This window comes from Salmo salar, chromosome 16 (genome assembly GCF_965601325.2).
Source record: "Salmo salar chromosome 16, fSalSal1, whole genome shotgun sequence".
In the NCBI taxonomy this organism is placed as follows: domain Eukaryota; kingdom Metazoa; phylum Chordata; class Actinopteri; order Salmoniformes; family Salmonidae; genus Salmo; species Salmo salar.
The window spans coordinates 4,639,516-4,665,645 of NC_138306.1; the positions used below are offsets into that span (position 1 = coordinate 4,639,516).

The 26,130-nt window shown below is 42.4% G+C and overlaps 1 protein-coding gene across 5 annotated transcripts in view; it reads right to left on the minus strand.

Moving 5' to 3' along the window:
* The window catches only part of LOC106573051 (uncharacterized), a 68,455-nt gene that overhangs the window by 24,699 nt on the left and 17,626 nt on the right, over positions 1-26,130 (minus strand). For all 5 annotated transcript variants that reach the window (XR_014380825.1, XR_014380828.1, XR_014380826.1 and 2 more), the window contains 5 exons: positions 12,179-12,315; positions 8,577-8,727; positions 3,878-3,952; positions 1,141-1,241; positions 786-987 (listed from right to left, as the gene is read on the minus strand). Coding sequence is in view for 1 of the 5 variants with exons in the window: in XM_082962460.1 (XP_082818586.1) it covers positions 786-987; positions 1,141-1,241; positions 3,878-3,952; positions 8,577-8,727; positions 12,179-12,315 (666 nt within the window). In the remaining 4 variants the exon portion in view is untranslated. The remainder of the gene's footprint in view (positions 1-785; positions 988-1,140; positions 1,242-3,877; positions 3,953-8,576; positions 8,728-12,178; positions 12,316-26,130) is intronic.

Genomic DNA, 26,130 nt, shown 5'->3' on the forward strand with positions numbered 1-26,130 from the left:
AAACATGGGGTATGATAGATGTACCGCTCATCACTATGTACATGGGAAGTTTAACTAAAGTATCAACTCTGAGTCTATACTTATGTGCCCTACCCATCAAAACCATTCTGCCTATTGTACATGTCTGTACTCTGCCCACTGCAAATAGACATCAATGACAGACACAGAAAGAGAAAGACCTACTGTCTGTAAACCTAACGTCAGACTGGAATTTGACACTCATAAAACTGTGACCCAAACCCCACTGACTGCCACTCCTGTACTGCTCTGTCTAGGCATCTACACTGATAACATGATGAAACCTGTGCATGAGGTCCTGGCTGTGTTATTGCTAGCTGCATCATGGTTAGAATCTCACAGTCAAAGATAGTTGGGGTTTAATAAAAGAGGTAGAGGAAAGGCTTAAACATTGCAAACATGTCTCACACAGGGAGCTGCAGGGGTGGTGGTGGGGTGATAGGGGTGTGTGTTTGGGATACCAAGGGTGACGGTGATGTCAGTGATGTCACCCTCTGAGTCATGGAATGAGGCAAGGCAGGGGGGAGTAGAGGGGACATCACTGCTCTGCTCTGGTGGTGAGGGTTAGGGTGTGACTCAGGGAAGGGACGAAGGGTCTAGAGAAGCCCTTTGCTGATGTTTCTTTGACCTGGCCAGTGGACAAGGTCAGGGGTCAGAGATAATAAGATCAGCAAATTTACTGTGAAGACCTTCCCAGATCTCGATTCGCAGCGTGGTGATCTCTAGCTCCTATTGCTGCTCCTCTTATCTCCTCCCCTCTCTCTCACCTCCTTTCCTCTCTTCCTCCCTCCTTTGACTCTTCATGCTGATCTCTGCTCTCAGTGTGGTGATCTCCAGCTCGTACTCCTGCGCCTCATCGTTGAGCCTCCCCAGCTGGGCCCGGAGGCGACACAGCTCCTCCTGCAGGGACGCAATGTCGTTCTCCCTCTCGGCCGCTGCCTCCTCAGCCGCCTGCTGCAGAAGCAGAACCTGCAAATAATCAACCAATCAATCAATCAATCAAACTCAGCAGCACCACCTTTAACACAAGGAACAGAACAGTCGAACTCATCATCGCATGCAGAGAACACATACTTCTAGAACTAGTAAAGTAAAGTAAAATAGCATAAGGTAAAGCACCACCTCCTCCTGGGCGAGGCGTAGCTCCTCGTGAGCCTCAGTCAGCTCACTCTCCTTCTCCTCCTCTAGAGAGTCCATCTCCTCCTGTACTGAACGCAGCTGGGCTGGGGAGGGAGACATACAGGGACAAGAGTTTAAATGGTTATACGTACAGCAGTGTTCTTCAAACCTCTCCTCTGGGACCCTTAGCAGTTCCATATGATCTATTTCAGAGCTAGCTCACCTGATTTAAATTGGCAAATAATCATCAAGCCATTGACTAGTTGAATCAGGTGTGCTACTTTTAAACTCGGACAAAACAGAGATGCTTGTTCTAGGTCCCAAGAAACAAAGAGATCTTCTGTTGAATCTGACAATTAATCTGGATGGTTGTACAGTCGTCTCAAATAAAACTGTGAAGGACCTCGGCGTTACTCTGGACCCTGATCTCTCTTTTGAAGAACATATCAAGACTGTTTCAAGGACAGCTTTTTTCCATCTACGTAACATTGCAAAAATCTAAAACTTTCTGTCCAAAAATGATGCAGAAAAATTAATCCATGCTTTTGTTACTTCTAGGCTGGACTACTGCAATGCTCTACTTCCCGGCTACCCGGATAAAGCACTAAACAAACTTCAGTTAGTGCTAAATACGGCTGCTAGAATCCTGACTAGAACCAAAAAATTTGATCATATTACTCCAGTGCTAGCCTCCCTACACTGGCTTCCTGTTAAGGCAAGGACTGATTTCAAGGTTTTACTGCTAACCTACAAAGCATTACATGGGCTTGCTCCTACCTATCTTTCCGATTTGGTCCTGCCATACATACCTACACGTACGCTATGGTCACAAGACGCAGGCCTCCTAATTGTCCCTAGAATGCCTAAGCAAACGGCTGGAGGTAGGGCTTTCTCCTATAGAGCTCCATTTTTATGGAATGGTCTGCCTACCCATGTGAGAGACGCAGACTCAGTCTCAACCTTTAAGTCTTTACTGAAGACTTATCTCTTCAGTAGGTCCTATGATTAAGTATAGTCTGGCCCAGGAGTGTGAAGGTGAACGGAAAGGCTGGAGCAACGAACCGCCCTTGCTGTCTCTGCCTTGCCGGTTCCCCTCTCTCCACTGGGATTCTCTGCCTCTAACCCTATTACAGGGGCTGAGTCACTGGCTTACTGGTGTTCTTCCATGCCGTCCTTGGGAGGGGTGCGTCACTTGAGTGGGTTGAGTCACTGACGTGGTCTTCCTGTCTGGGTTGGCGCCCCCCCCCCCCTTGGGTTGTGCCGTGGCGGAGATCTTTGTGGGCTATACTCGGCCTTGTCTTAGGACGGTAAGTTGGTGGTTGGAGACATCCCTCTAGTGGTGTGGGGGCTGTGCTTTGGCAAAGTGGGTGGGGTTATATCCTGCCTGTTTGGCCCTGTCCTGGGGTATCATCGGATGGGGCCACAGTGTCTTCTGATCCCTCCTGTCTCAGCCTTCAGGATTTATGCTGCAGTAGTTTATGTGTCGGGGGGCTAGGGTCAGTCTGTTACATCTGGAGTATTTCTCTTGTCTTATCCGGTGTCCTGTGTGAATTTAAATATGCTCTCTCTAATTTTCTCTTTCTCTCTTTCTTTCTTTCTCTCGGAGGACCTGAGCCCTAGGACCATGCCTCAGGACTACCTGGCATGATGACTCCTTGCAGTCCCCAGTCCACCTGGCCATGCTGCTGCTCCAGTTTCAACTGTTCTGCCTGCGGCTATGGAACCCTGACCTGTTCACCGGACGTGCTTGCTGCACCCTCGACAACTACTATGATTATTATTATTTGACCATGCTGGTCATTTATGAACATTTTAACATCTTGACCATGTTCTGTTTTAATATCCACCCGGCACAGCCAGAAGAGGACTGGCCACCCCTCATAGCCTGGTTCCTCTAGGTTTCTTCCTAGGTTTTTGGCCTTTCTAGGGAGTTTTTCCTAGGGAGTTTTTCCTAGCCACCGTGCTTCTTTCACATGCATTGCTTGCTGTTTGGGGTTTTAGGCTGGGTTTCTGTACAGCACTTTGAGATACCAGCTGATGTACGAAGGGCTATATAAATACATTTGATTTGATTTGATTTGCTAGTTGTAGGCTACAATGAGTTAGGTAGTGATAAGTGAGGAGATCTGATAACAGTGTGCATGAGCATATGGGTGTTCCTGGGAGAAAAGTAAGTTGGGATTTCAAGAGTAGCTGGTGTAACTGGTGGTAAATGTGCTGTAAGTGAGCCCCAGACATTGACAACAGACAATTGACTCAGATCCCCGTAAGACAAATGACGACACACACATGTAACACTTTACAGCCAATTGCATCACCTCACACTTATGCAACACAGCCGTTTTGTCTATGTTGCCTTTCTGTGGGGGCACACACTGTCTCTGTGGCCCCTCAAATGTAAACTTTTCATTAGAGGTTAGGTGGGACAATGAAATTCCATATGGTGATTGGACGTTGATGAATTATCTATTCATTACCAATCATAATTTTTCCCCATTAGCAATCTTTGTGTCAAACAGCCTTACGTGTAATTGTCTCGGCTCTGTGGCTGCTGTGAAGCGTGAGTCGGTGATATGCACATCCCAAACGTTCTAAGTACAGGTGCTGGAGTGCCTCATGATATATACTGATGCTTCCTGGTGCTTTATTATTGTCACCAAATTCACAATGGTTTCACTTATTTGGTGCCAGGATTAAAGCACTCGGGAGCAGAAAAACATACATCTGCTGCAGACAGTACCTTGCAGGTTGTGGACCTGTCGTGCGAAGGCTTCTGCCTGATGGGCACTGGCCAGACGCTCATCCTCCAGCAGACCTGTATGGGCACATAGGGAGGGAGAGAACAGGAGAGAGGTATGAGAGAAAGAATGAGTCAGCAGTTTATGGTGTAGTGGTTTATTCTCACTTCGCACATTTTTCTGAAGCATCGACATTGGCCTTGTCCATATATTGTATTTATTTTCAAAGCCTTAAAATTTGACATCCACATCAATGGTCTTGTTAGCAAGCCTTTAGGTTTTACACCCATATACATAACTGGCATGTGATGTGACAATACAGTAGTAAATTACTCTAAAGGTCTTCACTGGTCCAAAAAGTTGGACCCATTCTGAAATGGAACTGGGACATTTTCACCCGGACGCAATATGCATAAATTAATTAATATAAAGACACGTTCTGAACAGACTTGAGGACAACTAGACCCATTCCGTAAATAGACCTAGTCAGATCCAGACCCGGTCTGATCCGAGTGAGGGAATCAGCAGAAAATATATTTTTTAAGCTACATCATTTTTTAAATTATTATCATTTTTATTTATTTTTACCATTAACCCCTCCATCACCCCCCATCTTCGGAAGACAAATATATTTTAGTTTTTTTACAGCTTTTTTGCTACATATACATACATTTTACATATACATTTTCAATACACATTTTACATACATGGTACTTTTATAAAGCAGTCACATAACAATACTTTACCAAACATAAGCTCTTTAATCCCAACCCTCAGCCACTCTCAGCCCATCCCATCTATCACCATAGATCACCCTCATTTGGTTTCCATGTGCCATATAATTTTCAATTGTACTATGATGTTTTACATACTTTTTGAACATTTCTAATCGTATAGTATCCACAGATTGTGAGCTAAAGATGAAAACCTTTCCTATGATTATTATTATATTATTTATTGACTGACTATGGCTTTCCAAATCGCCCAACACTGCTATTTGTAGGGTTAATTTTAAATGCATGTTGTGATTTTTTAACCATTCCTGAAGCTATGACCAGAAACAAGCTACATAGGGGCAATACAAGAATAAATGATCTATTGATTCTGTCTCTTCACAGCAAAATCTACAGAGCTGAGATTGTTATATGCCATATACAGTTGAAGTCAGAAGTTTACATACACCTTAGCCAAATACATTTAAACTCAGTTTTTCACAATTCCTGACATTTAATACTAGTAAAAATTCCCTGTCTTAGGTCAGTTAGGATCACCAATTTATTTTAAGAATGTGAAAATATCAGAATAATAGCAGAGAGAATGATTTACTTCAGCTCTTTTTTTTTTTCATCACATTCCCAGTGGGTCAGAAGTTTACAAATGTGATGAAAGGAATAAAAGCTGAAACAAATCATTCTCTCTACTATTATTCTGACATTTCACATTACAATTAGTATTTGGTAGCATTGCCTATAAATTGTTTAACTTGGGTCAAACGTTTCGGGTAGCCTTCCACAAGCTTCCCACAATAAGTTGGGGGAATTTTGGCCCATTCCTCCTGACAGAGCTGGTGTAACTGAGTCAGGTTTGTAGGCCTCCTTGCCCGCACACACTTTTTCAGTTATGCCCACACATTTTTTATGGGATTGAGGTCAGGGCTTTATGATGGCCACTCCAATACCTTGACTTTGTTGTCCTTAAGCCATTTTGCCACGACTTTGGAAGTATGCTTGGGGTCATTGTCCATTTGGAAGACCCATTTGCGACCAAGCTTAAAACTCCTGACTGATGTCTTGAGATGTTGCTTCAATATATCCACATAATTATCCTCCCTCATGATGCCATCATTTTTGTAAAGTGCACCAGTCCCTCCTGCAGCAAAGCACCCCCACAACATGATGCTGCCATCCCCGTGCTTCATGGTTGGGATGGTGTTCTTCAGATAGCAAGCCTCACCCTTTTTCCTCTAAAGATAACATTTACATTTTAGTCATTTAGCAGACACTCTTATCCAGAGTGACTTAAAGTAGTGAATGCATACATTTCATACATTTTTTTTTCTATGCTGGCCCCCGTGGGAATCAAACCCACAACCCTGGCATTGCAAACACCATGCATTGCAAACACCATGCTCTACCAACCGAGCTACAGGGAAGACTAGTATAACAATGGTCATTATGGCCAAACAGTTCTATTTTTGTTTCATCAGACCAGAGGACATTTCTCCAAAAAGTACGCTCTTTGTCCCCATGTGCAGTTGCAAACCATAGTCTGGCTATTTTATGGCGGTTTTGGAGCAGTGGCTTCTTCCTTGCTGAGCGGCCTTTCAGGTTAAAGCCATGACATCCTTTTATGGAATTTTCCAAGCTGTTTAAAGGCACAGTCAACTTAGCGTATGTAAACTTCTGACCCACTGGAATTGTGATACAGTGAATTATAAGTGAAATAATCTGTCTGTAAACAATTGTTGGGAAAATTACTTGTGTCATGCACAAACTAGATGTCCTAACCGACTTGCCGAAACTATAGTTTGTTAACGGCAGGTAGCCTAGTAGTTAGAGCGTTGGACTAATAACCGGAAGGTTGCAAGATTGAATCCCTGAGCCGACAAGATAAAAATCTGTCGTTCTTCCCCTGAACAAGGCAGTTAACCCACTTTTCCTAGGCCGTCATTGAAAGTAAGAATTTGTTCTTAACTGACTTGCCTGGTTAAATAAAGGTTAAATAAAAATTGTTTGTTAACAAGAAATTTGTGGAGTGGTTGAAAAACTAGTTTTAATGACTCAAACCTAAGTGAATGTAAACATCTGACTTCAGCGGTATATATAGCATTCTGTTGGTGGCCGGAATTGTATATAATAATTTAAATTGAAAAACTCTAATTTTTGAATCAAGTGTAGCTTTTTTAACCAGTTCATAAACCATATGCCATGGAATTGGTACATCGAAAAGCTCTTCCCATTTATTTTACAACCTGTATGGCACAGTGATGTCAACATTTTTGTCCTCAAATGAAACTGGTATATTTCCTTTCAACCAATTTGTATCTTTAATATATGGCAGGCAAACACGTTCCCTACCTTCTCCCTTTTCCACTTGCCTTCATTTTTGTGGTAGTGCTGCAATCAGCTGGTTGTAAGTTTGGATTGAGCAGATATTCCCATATATTTTTGATAACTGCATATGTAACATAACTCTTCTGTTTCTATTCATAATATCATGAATAAATATAATATAATTTGGGGGTATTTTGTTTGTTGACGTGTCTATTTTTGAATTTTGTATGATGGCGTTTTTCCCCCTTTCCCGCAATGGATTTTTTATTTCTTGTTCTATACCCTGTCCAACTAGTGGTGGTAATGCACCATAAATATATATTTAGTGTCCCAGACATCCCGTTCTGTCCCCAGCGTATGGGGAGTGATGACATCATAGTGCGGTCCAACCCAACCTGGAAGCTTCCCTGGAGCCTGAGCGTGCTGAATGTGCGTGTGTGCGCGCGTGTGCGCATGTACATGTGTCTGAGCGTGCTGTGAGCATGCAGCTTTTTGTCTGTCTGTGAAATGCCTGCTCCCTACCAGACAAACAACTGACACTGAGCTCACCACTCTAAAAGTACCCCGGCATGAGCTGTTCTCACTGAGCTGAGTTGGCTCACTATGTTCACAGCACTAAGGCCTTACTCAGTGTGTTCACTATGTTCATAGCACTAAGGCCTTACTCAGCGTGTATGAGACAAAACATCTAGCAATCTCAGGGAAGGGAATATGACTGCAGTATGTAGGGTGTCCACCTACTTTGCCCAGAGTGGGTGAAAACCCACTTTGGTGATGACATTTCACTTCCTTGTGTTATAAAATATATTTTACCAAGACAGATATGATTATTTATGTTCTGAATCGATCAGTGGGGTCTTTTTCTAACATTTAATTAACAGTATATCCAAAAAGTCCGATTTCGTAACCTAATACATCCGATAATCAGCTCTGTCGACAGAGCGGTGCAGCTTTCTCACAGCAACTTTTGATGATTTTACATGTTGTGGTGGTCATCTTCAATGTTGTTTCCGCGGGTTGCTAAAATAGAATTTTGCATGACACGAACTGAATGAAATGTAAAAGGCTTTAAAAATCTTCAGGTACGCTCAGTGCACCATTTACATTTTACAGAGATACACTTGTTTTTGTGAGAAATCTTCTACTCGAACATGAATTTTGCATTAATATGAAAAGCGTACACTAAAATAGGAAAATACTACATCTGACCTCTATAATGTTTATGTCCTGGGAGAAGAAAGATGAAGAGTTCAACTGGAGAGTGAACCTGTTAGATTTAAAACTCGCAGAGTATCTGGTCTCTATTAATTTAATTGTGCCCATCCTACAAGGGTAAAAATGTATAGCTTTTGAACGGATTATGATAGAGACATGAGGTTTGGACCATTGGTTTTCTGAGAGGATTACCTACCCAATTAACAATTTACCCACTGGTCAAAATATGTGTTTTTGATTGGACACCCTATAGCAGGGCTCTCCAACCTTGTTCCTGGAGAGCTATCGTCCTGTAGGTTTTCATTCCGAAAACCTACAGGAGGGTAGCTCTCCAGGAACAGGGTTGGAGAACCCTGACCTATAATATGGCACTGCTAATGGACCACAGCTAACAGCTAACTAGCTATCCATTTCGCATCAACTACTCTCTTACCCTGTAGCTCGTGGAAGGCCTCCTGGTGTTTGTTGGACATTTCTCTGGCCTCCTCTAACTCCAGAAGGAGCTGCAGCACTTGGCTCCTCAACTCCTCCAGCTCCTGCTCCTCAGACAGGGGCTCCTGCTGCTCCCTCCTCCCCTTCTCCTCCTCCGAGATAGAGATTGATAGATCAAATCAAATACATTTTTATTCGTCACCTGCATCGAATACAACAGGTGTAAAGCTTACAGTGAAATGCTTAATTACAAGCTCTTAGCCAACAATGCAGTTTTAAGAAAAACAAGTGTTAAGTAAAAAATAGATAAGTAAAAATAACAAATAACAAATAGTTATTAGAGCAGCAGTAAAATAACAGTAGCGAGGCTATATACAAGGGGGTACCGGTACAGAGTCAATGTGTGGGGGCACAAGTTAGTCGAGGAAATTGAGGTGATAGAGTTAAAGTGACTAAGCATAGATAATAACCAGAGTAGCAGGAGCATAAAAGAGTGAGGGGGGACAATGCATATAGTCTGGGTAACTATTTGATTAGCTGTTCAGGAGTCTTATGGCTTGGGGGTAGAAGCTGTTAAGAAGCCTTTTGGACCTAAACTTTGTGCTCCAGTTCCGCTTGCCGTGCGGTAGCAGAGAGAACAGTCTATGACCAGGGTGGCTGGGGTCTTTGACAATTTTTAGTGCCTTCCTCGGACACCGCCTGGTATAGAGGTCCTGGATGGCAGGAAGCTTGGCCCCAGTGATGTACTGGGTCATACGCACTACCCTCTGTAGTGCCTTACGGTCGGAGGCCGAGCAGTTGCCATACCAGACAGTGATGCAACCTGTCCGGATGCTCTCGATTGTGCAGCTGTAGAACTTTTTGAGGATCTGAGGACCCATGCCAAATATATTTTTGTCTCCTGAGGGGGAATAGGCTTTGTCATGCCCTCTTCACGACTGTCTTGGTGTGTTTGGACCATGATAGTTTGTTGGTGATGTGGACACCAAGGAACTTGAAACTCTCAACCTGCTCCACTACAGCTCAGTCAATGAGAATGGGGGCGTCCTCAGTCCTCCTTTTCCTGTAGTCCACAATCATATTTTTTGTCTTTATCACGCTGAGGGAGAGGTTGTTATCCTGGCACCACACGGCCAGGTCTCTGACCTCCTCCCTATAGGCTGTCTCATCGTTGTCGGTGATCAGGCCTACCACTGTTGTGTCGTCGGCAAACTTAATGAGGGTGTTGGAGTCATGCCTGACCATGCAGTCATGGGTGAACAAGGAGTACAGGAGGGGACTGAGCACACGCACCCCTGAGGGGCCCCCGTGTTGAGGATCAGCGTGGCAGACATGTTGTTACCAACCCTTATCACCAGTACAGGATCCAGTTTCAGAACGAGGTGTTTATTCCCAAGGTCCTTAGCTTAGTGATGAACTTTGAAGACTCTATGGTGTTGAACGCTGAGCTGTAGTCAATGAATAGCATTCTCACGTAGGTGTTCCTTTTGTCCAGGTGGAAAAGGGCAGTGTGGAGTGCAATAGAGATTGCTTCATCTGTGGATCTGTTGGGGCGGTATGCAAATTGGAGTGGGTCTAGGGTTTCTGGGATAATGGTATTGATTATGAGCCATGACCAAACTTTCAAAGCACTTCATGGCTACAGACGTGAGCGCTATGGGTCGGTAGTCATTTAGGCAGGTTATCATGGTGTTCTTGGGCACAGGGACTATGGTGGTCTGCTTGAAACATGTTGGTATTACAGACTCAGACAGGGAGAGGTTGAAAATGTCAGTGGACACCTGCGAGTTGGTCAGTGCATGCTCAGAGTACACATCCTGCTAATACATCTGGCCATGCGGCCATGTGAATGTTGACCTGTTTAAAAGTCTTACATCGGCTACGGAGAGCATGATCACACAGTCGTCCGGAAGAGCTGATACTCTCATGCATTGTTCAGTGTTGTTTGCCTCGAAGCGAGCATAGAAGTAATTTAGCTCGTCTGGTAGGCTCGTGTCACTGGGCAGCTCGCGACTGTGCTTCCCTTTGTGGTCTGTAATAGTTTGCAAGCCCTGCCACATCCGACGAGCGTCGGAGCCGGTGTAGTATGATTCAATCTTAGTCCTGTATTGACACTTTGCCTGTTTGATGGTTCGTCTGAGGGCATAGCGGAATTTCTTAATTCCGGGTTAGAGTCCCGCTGCTTGAAAGTGGAAGCTCTATCCTTTAGCTCAGTGTGGATGTTGCCTGTAATCTATGGCTTCTGTGGGGACATTTTTGATGCACTTATTGATGAAGCAAGTGACTGATGTGGTGTACTCCTCAATGCCATCGGAAGAATCCCAGAACATATTCCAGTCTGTGCTAGCAAAACAGTCCTGTAGCTTAGCATCTGCGTCATCTGACCACTTCTTTATTGAAGTGCTTCCTGCTTAAGTTTTTGCTTGTAAGCAGGAATCAGGAGGATAGAATTATGGTCAGATTTGGCAAATGGAGGGCAAGGGATAGCTTTGTACGTGTCTCTGTGTGTGCAGTTAAGGTGGTCTAAAGTTTTTTTTCCTCTGGTTGCACATTTAACATGGTAGAAATGTAAAATGGATTTAAGTTTTCCCTTCATTAGTCCCTGGCCACTAGCAGCACCGCCTCTGGATGAACGTTTTTCTGTTTGCTTATGGCCTTATACAGCTCATTGAGTGCGTTCCTTTTGGTGGTAAATAGACAGCTATGAAAAATATAGATGAAAACTTTCTTGTTAAATAGTGTGATCTACAGCTTATCATGAGATATTCTACCTCAGGCGAGCAAAACCTTGAGATTTTCTTAATATTAGATTTCGTGCACCAGCTGTTGTTTACATAAATATACACAGACCGCCACCCCTTGTCTTACCGAAGGCAGCTGTTCTATCATGTCAATGCAGCGTAAACCCTGCCAGCTGTATTTTATCCATGTCGTCATTCAGCCACGACTCGGGGGAAACATAAGATATTAGTTTTTAATGTCCCGTTGGTAGGGTATTTGTGATCGTAGCTTGTCTATTTTGTTATCCAATGATTGTACGTTGGCTAATAGGACTGATGGTAGAGGCAGATTACCAACTCGCCATTGGATCCTTACAAGGGACTCCGACCTATGTCCCGATATCTCCATCTCTTTCTCTTGCAAATGAAGGGGATGTTGGCCTTGTCGGGTGTCTGAAGTAAATCCTTCGCGTCCGACTCGTTAAATAAAAAATCTTCATCCAGTACGAGGTGAGTAACCGCTGTCCTGATATCCAGAAGCTCTTTTCGGTCATAAGAGACGGTGGCAGAAACATTATGTGCAAAATAAGTTACAAATAACGCAAAAAAAAACACACACACAATAGCACAATTGGTTAAGAGCCCGTAAAACGGCAGCCATCTCACAGGAGGCTGGTGAGGGAAGGACGGCTCATAATAATGGCTGGAATTGAGTGAATGAAATGGTATCAATCACATGGAAACTAAATGTAATGTCAAACAGCAGCAGATAAAAAAGACACACATAAAACAAACAAACTGAATACAAAATCAGGACCCATAAACATGCCAGACGAATAAAGACTACAACAGATACCACCAACAAATATAAGAGCTTCTCTACCTCCTCCTCCTGATCTCTGTCCATTGTCTCCTTTTCGTTGTTCTCCAGTATTCCTCTCTCCTTGGCTGTGATCTCATTGTCCATGCTGGGGCTCAGGCTGGGGATGCTCTCCGCTTTCAGATCTCCACAGGGCTCATCTGAGAGTGATTGAAAAAATACAGAATTATAGATGTTTGAAACCCTATAGTTTATGGTAGAAACACAACACCTACTCAGATCGCTCAGCTATATATTCTTGAAGACCTTTTACTTCCAGAGCCACTTTCCCAGACACAGATTGGACTAAAAAGCCCTTTAAATTAAGAAACCCTTGCAAAAAAACACATGTCAAATTTGCACGTTCACATGTGAAATACTGTAACTGTTTTCATGGGGAGCATACATTTTAAAACTCCAACTGTGAAAATCTCACTTTCACATGTGGAATTGCAGAGTCATATGCAGGGTTGAAATAATATTATTCTCTTCACATGTGAAAAGATAGGTTTTAACATGTTGCAGTAGCATGTTTCCACCAGTGGAATTAAGGTGAAGACACCTAAAAAGCCCAAATGCGGGACAAGGGAATGATTTTACGGGACATTCGCAGAACAATGGACAGAATACATTTTGTTGGGGGCAGGTAATGGATCCCGTTCAAATGGCGACATACACTGAGTACACAAAACATTAAGAACACCTGCTCTTTGCATGACATAGACTGACCAGGTGAATCCAGGTGAAAGCTATGATCCCTTACTGATGTTACTTGTTAAATCCACTTCAATCAGTGTAGTAGATGAAGGGGAGAAAAATAAAGAGTTTTAAGCCTTGAGACAGATGAGACATGAATTGTGTATGTGTGCCATTCAGAGGGTGAATGGGCAAGACAAAAACTGTAAGTGCCTTTGAACGGGGTATGGTAGCAGGTGCCAGGCGCACCGGTTTGTGTCAATGACTGCAACGCTTGGTTTTTCCCATGTGGTCCAACACCCAAAGGACATCCAGCCAACTTGACACAACTGTGCAAAGCATTGGAGTCAACATGGGCCAGCATCCCTGTAGAAAGCTTTCGACACCTTGTAGAGTCCCTGCCCCAAAACGAATTTAGGCTTTTCTGAGGGCAAAAGGGGGGGGATGCAACTCAATATCATGAAGGTGTTCCTAATGTTTGGCATACTCAATGTAGTTTTGCTGTATGAAGGTTACTGACAGTTAAAGGGGCAATCCTTAGTTGCTACATCCATTTTAGAACATATTAATGACATGTTTACATTGATTCTTGAAGAATATAAAGTATAAACACATCATCAGCTTAGTTCAACTGTCGTACCCCATCAGAAGCCAAAATATAAGCGTGCTTTACTCCACTGTTTTTTAAACAAACTAAATGGTAACAACCACTGTATAGGCTAAAAACATGGTTAACTTTTTACTGCAGTGGGCTGAATCAGGGTCACAGAGAGTGATTCTTGGTAGTCTTAAACATATTTACTTTGAAACAAAAGTATACACTTCACACACATGGTTATGGACTTAATAAACAGAAGACACCTGTACCATGTAAGATATAGAGTTGAAATGTATTACATTTTGAGTTTGCATCTCAATATTACACTTTATATACATCACAGAAGACTGAAATATAACAAAACAGTTTGACATAGAAACACTAATATATATATATATATATATATATACACAGTGGGGGAAAAAAGTATTTGATCTCCTGCTGATTTTGTACGTTTGCCCACTGACAAAGAAATGATCAGTCTATAATTTTAATGGGAGGTTTATTTGAACAGTGAGAGATAGAATAACAACAAAAATATCCAGAAAAACGCATGTCAAAAATGTTATAAATTGATTTGCATTTTAATGAGGGAAATAAGTATTTGACCCCCTCTCAATCAGAAAGATTTCTGGCTACCAGGTGTCTTTTATACAGGTAACGAGCTGAGATTAGGAGCACACTCTTAAAGGGAGTGCTCCTAACCACAGCTTGTTACCTGTAAAAAAGACACCTGTCCACAGAAGCAATCAATCAATCAGATTCTATACTCTCCACCATGGCCAAGACCAAAGAGCTCTCCAAGGATGTCAGGGACAAGATTGTAGACCTACACAAGGCTGGAATGGGCTACAAGACCATCGCCAAGCACCTTGGTGAGAAGGTGACAACATTTGGTGCGATTACTCGCAAATGGAAGAAACACAAAAGAACTGTCAATATCCCTTGGCCTGGGGCTCCATGCAAGATCTCACCTCGTGGGGTTGCAATGATCATGAGAACGGTGAGGAATCAGCCCAGAACTACACGGGAGGATCTTGTCAATGATCTCAAGGCAGCTGGGACCATAGTCACCAAGAAAACAATTGGTAATACACTACGCCGTGAAGGACTGAAATCCTGCAGCGCCCGCAAGGTCCCCCTGCTCAAGAATACATATACATGCCCGTCTGAAGTTTGCCAATGAACATCTGAATGATTCAGAGGACAACTGGTGAAAGTGTTGTGGTCAGATGAGACCAAAATGGAGCTCTTTGGCATCAACTCAACTCGCCGTGTTTGGAGGAGGAGGAATGCTGCCTATGATCCCAAGAACACCATCTCCACCGTCAAACATGGAGGTGGAAACATTATGCTTTGGGGGCGTTTTTCTGCTAAGGGGACAGGACAACTTCACCGCATCAAAGGGACGATGGACGGGGCCATGTACCGTCAAATCTTGGGTGAGAACCTCCTTCCCTCAGCCAGGGCATTGAAAATGGGTCGTGGATGGGTATTCCAGCATGACAATGACCCAAAACACACGGCCAATGCAACAAAGGAGTGGCTCAATAAGAAGCACATTAAGGTCCTGGAGTGGTCTAGCCAGTCTCCAGACCTTAATCCCATAGAAAATCTGTGGAGGGAGCTGAAGGTTCGAGTTGCCAAACGTCAGCCTCGAAACCTTAATGACTTGGAGAAGACCTGCAAAGAGGAGTGGGACAAAATCCCTCCTGAGATGTGTGCAAACCTGGTGTCCAACTACAAGAAACGTCTGACCTCTGTGATTGCCAACAAGGGTTTTGCCACCAAGTACTAAGTCATGTTTTGCAGAGGGGTCAAATACTTATTTCCCTCATTAAAATGCAAATCATTTTATAACATTTTTGACATGCGTTTTTTCTGGATTTTTTTGTTGTTATTCTGTCTCTCACTGTTCAAATAAACCTACCATTAAAATTATAGACTGATCATTTCTTTGTAAGTGGGCAAACGTACAAAATCAGCAGGGGATCAAATACTTTTTCCCCCCACTGTATATATATATATATATATACAGTTGAATTCGGAAGTTTACATACACTTAGGTTGGAGTCATTAAAAGTAATTTCCCCAACAATTGTTTACAGACAGATTGTTTCACTTACAACTCACTGTATCAAAATTCCAGTAGGTCAGAAGTTCACATACACTAAGTTGACTGTGCCTTTAAACAGCTTGGACAATTCCAGAAAAGGATGTCATGGCTTTAGAAGCTTCTGATAGGCTAATTGACTTCATTTGAGTCAATTGGAGGGGCACCTGTGGATGTCTTTCAAGGCCTACCTTCAAACTCAGTGCCTCTTTGCTTGACATCATGGGAAAATCAAACTAAATCAGCCAACACCTCAGAAGAAAATCTGCAGACCTCCACAAGTCTGGTTCATCCTTGGGAGGAATTTCCAAACGCCTGAAGGTACCACGTTCATCTGTACAAACAATAGTACACAAGTATAAACACCATGCGACCACGCAGCCGTCATACCGCTCAGGAAGGAGATAAGTTCGGTCTCCTAGAGATGAACGTACTTTGGTGCGAAAAGTGCAAATAATACCCAGAACAACAGCAAAGGAACTCGTGAAGATGCTGGAGGAAACAGGTACAAAAACATCTATATCCACAGTAGAACAAGTCCTATATCGACATAACCTGAAAAGCCGCTCAGCAAGGAAGAAGCCACTGCTCCAAAACCACCATAAAAATGCCAGACTACGGTTTACAACTGCACATGGGGACAAAGATCGTACTTTTTGGAGAAATGTCCTCTGGTCTGATGAAACAAAAATAGAACTGTTTGGCCATAATGACCATCGTTGTGTTTGGAGGAAAAAGGGGGATGCTTGTAAGCCAAAGAACACCATCCCAACCGTGAAGCATGGGGGTGGCAGCATCATGTTGTGGAGTGCTTTGCTGCAGGAGGGGCTGGTGCAATTCACAAAATAGATGGCATCATGAAGGAGGAAAATGATGTGGATATATTGAAACAAAATCTCAAGACATCAGTCAGGAGGTTAAAGCTTGGTCTTTCAAATGGACAATGACGCCAAGCATACTTCCAAAGTTGTGGCAAAATGGCTTAAGGACAACAAAGTCAAGGTATGGAGTGGCCATCACAAAGCCCTGACCTCTATCCTATAGAAAATATGTGGGCAGAACTGAAAAAGCGAATGCGAGCAAGGAGGCCTACAAACCTGACTCAGTTACACCAGCTCTGTCAGGAGGAATGGGCCAAAATTCACCCAACTTATTGTGGGAAGCTTGTGTAAGGCTACCCAAAATGTTTGACCTAAGTTAAACAATTTAAAGGCAATGCTACCAAATACTAATTGAGTGTATGCAAACTTCTGACTCACTGGGAATGTGATGAAAGAAATAAAAGCTGAAATAAATCATTCTCTCTACTATTATTCTGACATTTCACATTCTTAAAATAAAGTGGTGATTCTAACTGACCTAAGACAGGGGATTTTTACCAGGATGAAATGTCAGGAATTGTGAAAAACAATTATATATATATTTTTAATAATCTTTATTAATTATGAAATTATGACAAACATTAACATTCCACCCATGAGGCCAAAGATGACGATTTGGTAATTGACTGCAGGAAAGGGCTACAACTGAAATATTGATATCTATGGTCAGTCCTTGCATCCACGGGACGTGGCGTAAGTTCAGCTAAGCCTAGGGTATGGCAAAGTGGGGGTGTGTAGAAATACACACACCAGTTGAAGCATATTTAATGTACTTCTTTTTCCACATTTTGTTACAGCCTCAAAAAAAACTTGCATAAGAACAGCCCTTAGCCGTGGTATTGTCCATATACCACACCCCCTCGGGCCTTACTGCTTAAATACCTAATGTCTATTTGTTCGATCTGCGGCCCACCACTCAGAATATATTTTGGCCCACCAAGCCCAAAAATTGGAGCATCCCTGACCTACAGGCTTAATCTAACCTTGTTCCGAGAAACCAGCCCCAAGGCTATTATCTTATGTTTACTTTCATCAAAGCTGCTCCAGAGATGTCTCTTTCCTCTGGGCCTTTTCAACATTATATCCAACAGCGTCATCTAGTGATGCAGCTCCTAGAGTGCATCAGACATGGCCCACAGTCTGTGGTCATATAGCATGTATTAAAGTTTGGGCATATTGACACAGTTGTAGAATTAAACACACCTACATGGTGTATGAGCACAGAGCCCATATTTGATGTTGGTCAGGAACAAAAATGGCATTATTGAAGATCAAGCTTGAATGTAATGCGCTGACATTTACTAAACAAGACAACAGGTCAATCTTTTAAACTCTGTGTGCGCACAAAGCCTACAGCATACAAAGACACAGTGTTCTGGGTTTCTGAATTAATTCACATGGAATTAATTCACAAAGACATCCATCCATGGCAGTGTTGGTAAAAGATTCATTGTAGCTTGGCTAGCAAACATAACTCAGATTTTTTTACATTCTTCTTCTCCTTTTACTACAAACCAAACGTTGTGGGGTGAGAGTAAGCTACTGTCCTCTGCTACTTTCTTTCCTTCTTTCTCCCCCCTCATTCACATTTCATGGTTGTGTTGTCGCTTTTTGTACTACTGTTTTGTGCCTATTCCTATGTCCATATAGGCCTGTTTGTTTTGTAGTGTATTCTGTTAAGTGAAAAATAAAGTAAGCTACAGTCATTGGCTGGACAGCGGACGGCGAGATGAAGGGACGGAGGGAGGGAGTGATGTCGCTGTTCTCGTTCTCTTTGTCTCTTTCTCTCTTCTCTTTGCTTCTGTTTCTCACTCTCTCACCTTGTAAACAATGTTTCCAACGTCTATCTTCTCCAACAACTTTGGAGTACTTCCACACTGCTCTAAAACAAACGTCTATCCATTTAGATTTCAAAATAGGTCTGACCTGGAGGTCAAGTTGTTGTGCTGAATTAATCCTGGTCCTGTGTGTGTGTGTGTGTGTGTGTGTGTGTGTGTGTGTGTGTGTGTGTGTGTGTGTGTGTGTGTGTGTGTGTGTGTGTGTGTGTGTGTGTGTGTGTGTGTGTGTGTGTGTGTGTGTGTGTGTGTGTGTGTGTGTGTTTGTGTGCGCGTCCGTGTGTTCGTGCATGCGTGTGTGCGTGTGTACCATGTGATATGTTTTCCTATTTCCCGATATATCCCAGACTGTCTGATGACTGGTGACAATCCAGATATGCTGAGAAAGAGAAATAGAAGAGAGACAGAGACAGAGAAAGACAGAGACAGAGAGACAAAATCAAAGAGAAAGAGAAGAGAGACAGACAAAAGAGAGGAAAAGAGAGAGAAAGAACAATCGAGAGAAGAGAGAAAAAAGTAGCGAGGGACAGAGAGTAAAACATTAACTAACGGTGTGTGCGTGTACCAACTGATACATTTTCCTATTTCCTGATATTAACCAGACTGTCTAGTTAATGTGCTACAGTAGCCTAGAGGGTCCAATTGCAAAATCTCACATCTCAGGGGAAACATGTACAGCAATGACAGAGGTAATTATTTCTGCCGCATGTACACATACGCATGCACGTATACCCTGTACAATCACCTTTGATTGAAAACATATTAAGGCCTGGAAGGGTTTGGGTGTGCGTCGTTGAATGAGAGTGTCTCATTAAAGTTTGATGCTGTTGTAATGAGTTAGTAATGAAGAGCATTGAGAGATAGAGAGAGGGGGGGGGGCATAGCTCCAAGAGGCTGCCTGCTAGGGCATCAGGACACAGATAGAAGAAGGGGGAAAGGGGGATACCTAGTCAGTTGTACAACTGAATGCCTTCAACTGAAATGTGTCTTCCGCATTTAACCCAATCCCTCTGAATCAGAGGTCTTCGGCGTCCGGGGAACAGTGGGTTAACTGCCTTGCTCAGGGCAGAATGACAGATTTTTACCTTGTCAGCTCGGGGATTCAATCCAGCAACCTTTCGGTTACTGGCCCAACGCTCTAACCACTAAGAAGCATCATTCATACAGTAGTCAAGTATATATACTGAACAAAAATATAAACATAACATGTAAAGTGTTGGTGCCATGTTTCACGAGCTGAGATAAAAGATCCCATACATTTTCCAGACGCACAAAAAGCTTATTTCTCTGAAAATATCAGGAAGCTGATTACACAGTAAGATCATTACACAGGTGCACCTTGTGCTGGGGACAATTAAAAGGCCACAATAAAATGTGCAGTTTTGTCACATAACACAATGCCACAGATGTCTCAAGTTTTGAGGGATCGTGCAATTGGCATGCTGACTGCAGGAATGTCCACCAGAGCTGTTGCCAGAGAACTGAATGATCATTTCTTTCCCATAAGCCACCTCCAATATTGTTTTAGAGAATTTGAGAGTACGTCCAACCGGCCTCACAACTGCAGAACATGTGTAACCATGCCAGCCCAGGACCTCCACATCTGGCTTCCGGAGTCGGGGGGGGGGGGTTGCGTTTATATTTTTGTTCAGTAGATATGAAACTTTACGAAAACTTCCATTTACTCTGATTGTATCACACAATATATTTAACTTTCTGTTCATCAACGCTTATATCCTGCAATACCTAATTTAGAGTCAAGGAAGTAGGAATGAAACAGAAACAGAAACTGCAATTATGCATGTGAGACGTGTAAGTGTAGAAGTCACTCCCCTCAACAGTCATCCTTACACATAACTGATTATATCACATCTCTCTTTAGAAGCACGCAGCACTTATTTCCTCAGTTGACAGCTAATTGCTACAGTACCTCACTCACTCCATTGACATTAATCGTACAGTACACCACACAACTTTAGCCTTCTGTTCACTAACTCTCATATCCTGCCCTATAGTGTCCATCTTGTACCCCATTCAACTCTTGCTAAATTCTATCAGAAGTCATACAGGCCATTCCCCTAATATCCTAACACATAACTTATTACATCACTCTTCAAAAGTACACAGTAGTAGGCACACACAGTAGGCACACACAGTAACTACAGTAGTGCGCATGCACGCACACATGCGCACACTCTCTCTCTCTCACACACACACACACACACCAATCTGGGTGCCTGATTGGAGCAGGAATGTAACCACAGGAGCTGCTTGTTTGACAGCTTCAGAGAAACAGGCTTAAAGCTACGATCTGCAATTGGAACATTCATTTTGGGACTTTTAAATATAGCCATTGATGATACAGCTGTTGATACTTGAAGAATATCACCTATAAATGCTTCATGAGCTTAGTTCAACAGTCAAACCCCATCAGAACCCCAAATAAATATGTTATACTCCATAGTTTGTAAACAATGTCCATGGCAGGGCTCCTTTTTAGTTGATTTTTCAAATAAAGGGGCGTGCCTTCAAAGGGGAAAAACGCTTGGTTTATCTTCTGGGAACACATTTAGAGTGAAACACATCGCAATAAGTCGGAATTACAGTTCCACTGCTCCCCTTTCTGAGAACAGATATGGATGGAATACGGAATTACAGTTCCACTGCTCCCCTTTCTGAGAACAGGTATGAATGGAATACGCAATTACAGTTCCACTGCTCCCCTTTCTGAGAACAGGTATGAATGGAATACGCAATTACAGTTCCACTGCTCCCCTTTCTGAGAACAGGTATGAATGGAATACGGAATTACAGTTCCACTGCTCCCCTTTCTGAGAACAGATATGAATGGAATACGGAATTACAGTTCCACTGCTCCCCTTTCTGAGAACAGGTATGAATGGAATACGGAATAACAGTTCCACTGCTCCTCTTTCTGAGAACAGACATAAAATGCAGTTTATTTGCCAGGGACCATGCACAGATTTAGCAACGTAGATCATTTCCATCTGCAATAGCAATCCCAAAGTAACTTGCTGAAATCAAAATATTTTCAGACGAATTTATGAGACCATTTTGGCATTATATCTGTCTTGTGTTTTGTGTCTTGGTCAAAACTCCGTAGTGGAGAGCAAAAAGAATGTTCAGTTCACATAAGGAAATCAGTCAATGGAAGAACATTCATTAGGTCCTAATCTATGGATTTCACATGACTGGGCAGACAATCAGAGTGAGTTTGGCATCATCGACTATCAGGAGAAGGAGGGGATCAGGCCCTAATGTTGAGAGAAGGCGGGGCAACAGGGAAAACCATATATGACATGCCATCCTAAAACTGTCTATAACACCAGTTCTGTTTGTGATATTAAGATTCTAACAATGGCAAGGACAGAGTGGGGCATGACTTTAAAAATTGCACTGTAATAAATTCCTCACATTCATGAGCAGTCCAAATGACTGCTTTAGCAGTTCTATTGTGGGTTTTATAGTAACAACATGTAACTATACCAATGTGTTAGCCTGACTGTTAATGTGGCATGAACACAACCAGTCATGGTGTTTTCATCTGATTGTAAAACAAATAACTTAGTAGTAATAGGTTACCTTCACACGTTAGTCCAAAATAGCATCAGATCGACTGAAACAGCGCCCTTCTGTCTTGTAGCCCAATGTATCTGATGTGGTTTGGTCAAAAAATGATGTCATGCCATACTCTTTTAGTCCAGACATCATCAGATACATGGGCTACACATACTGAGATAGAGAGATGCTGTTTCGCTTGCTCAGATGCTTTATCTGACAATGATGGGTCTTTCTGACAGCGCCTGTCTCAGTCAAATAAATGATCAATATTTAAATATTTTATTTGGACAGGCAAGGAGGTACGTTAGGGCGGGCCAGGACCCCTAAGGCCCGCCCATAACACCGGCTCTGCCCTGGCTGTAAATGTAGGCAATAAATTGCAAAGCAGGACATCCGCTGTTTCCCATTGAGCTAAACTCTTTGAAAATGGCAAATTAACGTTCTCATCCATAAACGCACGTCAAGTGCAAGTGTGCTGTTCAGCAATTCACATCAGCAGGATAGGGGGCATTTTCATTAGGAGGGATGTTTACTGTGGTTGCTAAAATAATAATTATAATCACTGTTAAATAAAGGTTAAATAAAAAATTAAATTAAATTCTCATTTTAAATATTATGGGGACACCTATACATTTGACAGCCATGCACGAGTTATCAGTAAAGCCTATTATTGAATAGACATATCTTCACACCTGTAATAAAAACCTCCAGCCTTCCTTCATAAGAGTCAATAGAAAATAAAAACTATAATAAAATAAGAATTACAGGATTTCTGAAAAATTTATCCTGTGTAAATCGTCCTCTGAAATAACGCACCAGCTGATGTAATAATAACGTAAAGGGGGGAAAGTAGATGTCATTTCTTACCGGTATGGGACACCCAATGTGTGCAGATCTTTTTTTTATAAAGCCTAGGTGTATTCATATAATTACATATAGAATCCCTATTCATTTCAGATGTGATCTCTGTGGCCCTAGTAGCTTAAAGATTTGTCACATCACTTTCAACATACAATAGACCTACCTTTTAAAATCGGTGGCGTGTCGGGAAGCTCATTTTCAACATAAACATGCACCTTTATAATAAAGCATTCCATGCATACTCGCATTTGCAGACTTATGTGACATAGCCTACTATTCCTAATGTGATGATAAGATTGGATAATCATAATTTAGGCTAATAATATAACTCAATCACTGGCCGCAAAGAAAGACAGAGCATAGTGGTGTAGAGTACTAGGCCGAGGCTATATGCATATCAGATACATTTCTTGTTGACCTTTTCTAAACACATTTCATGCAATTCTACTAGACTTTAGAGTAGGCTAGCCTACTCTGCTGACACTGACAAACAGATTAATAAAAAAAAGGCCTAGGCAGAACTGAAGTTCACATTGCATACAGCACCTGTCATCCCAACATCTGATATGTGTGTCTTGCACAGTGAAATTCGCTGACGCAGCTATGGCCTACTCTTTTAGTTAAAAACACCTTACAAGTACAGTTATTTCTGATATTTTGCATGTGCAGGATATATCAGACGAATTTATGAGACCATTTTGGCATTATATCTGTCTTTTGTTTTGTGTCTTGGTCAAAACTCCGTAGTGGAGAGCAAAAAGAAAGGCTGCCAATGTGCTGACAATGAGAAATAGTGAGAAATCAGTAGAGACAGCAGAAGAGTAGGAGAGAAACATAATGCTGATGCTGTTTTGACATCCGTTCATGCGCTAACAAATCCAGTTAGCGGTCACAGCTAGTGCAGATCAGACATCACATCATCTAGCTACTTATCATTAGAAACATCTGGAGTCACACAAGGTGATCCCACTCTACTGAATAACAGCCCATCATCTAAATTGTCTGTTCTGGCAAAGGTATTGGAGTCTCTAGTCAATAAGCGGCTTAAGGCCTACCTCCAGGAAAACAGTATTTTGAGTGTTATGCAATCAGGTTCCAGGTGTGGCCACAGCACTGTCACAGCAACTTTGAAGGTTTGAATGATATTCACTGTGCCCGGGATAGAAAACTGCATGGTGTATCTGTATTCACAGACTTGGCAAAGGAATTTGACAATGTGGACCATACTGTCTTGGTGCAGAGATTGAAGTGTATTGGGATTACTGGTCATGCTTTGGAGTGGTTCGTGAAGTATCTGTCAAATCGAACCCAGTGTGTTAAGATAGATGATTGTAAGTCGGACACCACAGAGTTGTCTTTGGGTGTGCTTCAAGGATACATTTTAGGTCCCCTGCTGTTTATTATCTATATCAACAACATTGGGAGACATATTGAGAGAGGAGACAAACCTGCTCAATGGGTGACATGTCTGGTGAGTATGCAGGCCATGGATGAACTGGGATATTTTCAGCTTCCAGGAATTGTGTACAGATCCTTGCGACATGGGGCCGTGCATTATCATGCTGAAATATGAGATCTTGGCGGCGGATGAATGGCACGACAATGGGCCTCAGAATCTCGTCACGGTATCTCTGTGCATTCAAATTGCCATTGATAAAATGCAATTGTGTTCGTTGTCCGTAGCTGATGCATGCCCATACTATAACCCCACCACCACCACGGGGCACTCTGTTCACAACATTGACATCAGCAAACCTCTCACCCACACAACGCCATACACATGGTCTGCGGTTGTGAGGCCACTTGGACCTACTGCCAAATCTCTAAAGCAACGTTGGCCTCCAAAGTTGCTTTATGGTAGAGAAATGAACATTAAGTTCTCTAGCAACAGTTCTGGTGGACATTCCTGCAATCAGCATGCCAATTGCACGCTCTCTCAAAACTGTGGCAATGTGTTGTGTGACAAAACTGCACAAATTAGAGTGGCCTTTGATTGTCCCCAGCACAAGGTTCACCTGTGTAATGATCATGCTGTTTAATTAATCAGCTTCTTGATATACCACACCGGTCAGCTGGATGAATTATCTTTGCAAAGAAGAAATGCTCACTAACAGGGATGTAAACAAATTTGTGCACTAAAGTTTATAGTAATAAGATTTTTGTACAACACTTTACATGTTGTGTTCATATTTTTGTTCACTGTATTTATGTGCAACCGTCATGCTCAACACTGAAGGCTCTTGACTGTGTATCATGCAGACCTTCATTTTGTCACCAATCAGAGAGGTCTAACTCACCATTGTGATCTCTACAGTGCTGTCGAGTGGACATCACTAGCAACACACAGGCTCAAACACTGGTACATACTTATTTCTAAGGCCATTTTAGGAAAACTGCTATTTTATCTATCCTATCTTCTAGCTCTAAATGAAAACACATACACTACCAGTCAAAAGTTTGAACCCACCTACAGTTTCAAATGTTTTTCTTTATTTTTACAATTTTCTACAATGTAGAATAATAGTGAAGACATCAAAACTATAAAATAACACATATGGAATAATGTAGTAACCAAAAAAGTGTTAAACAAATCAAAATATATTTTACATTAGATATTCTTCAAAGTAGCCACCCGTTGCCTTGATGACAGCTTTGCACACTCTTGGCATTCTGTCAACCAGCTTCATGAGGTAGTCACTTGGAATGCATTTCAATTAACAGGTGTGCCTTGTTAAAAGTTCATTTGTGGGATTTCATTCCATCTAAATGCATTTAAGCCAATCACTTGTGTTGTAACAAGGTAGGGGTGGTATACAGAAGATAGCCCTATTTGGTAAAAGACCAAGTCCATATTATGGCAAGAACAGGTCAAATAAGCAAAGAGAAACGACAGTCTATCATTACTTTAAGACATGAAGGTCAGTCAATCCGGAACAACTTTGAAAGTTTCTTCAAGTGCAGTCGCAAAAACCATCAAGCGCAATGATGAAACTGGCTCTCATGAGGACCACCTCTGGAAGACCCAGAGTTACCTCTGCTGCAAAGGATAAGTTCATTAGAGTTAACTGCACCTCAGATTGCAGCCCAAATGAATGCTTCACAGAGTTCAAGTAACAGACACATGTCAACATCAACTGTTCAGAGGAGACTGCGTGGATCAGGCCTTCATGGTCGAATTGCTGCAAAGAAACCACTACTAAAGGACACCAATATGAAGAAGAGACTTGCTTGGGCCAAGAAACACGAGCAATGGACATTAGACCGGTGGAAATCTGTCCTTTTTTCTGATGAGTCAAAATTTGAGATTTTTGATTACAACCGCTGTGTCTTTGTGAGACGCAGAGTAGGTGAACGGATGATCTCCGCATGTGTGGTTCCCACCGTGAAGCATGGAGGAGGAGGTGTGATGG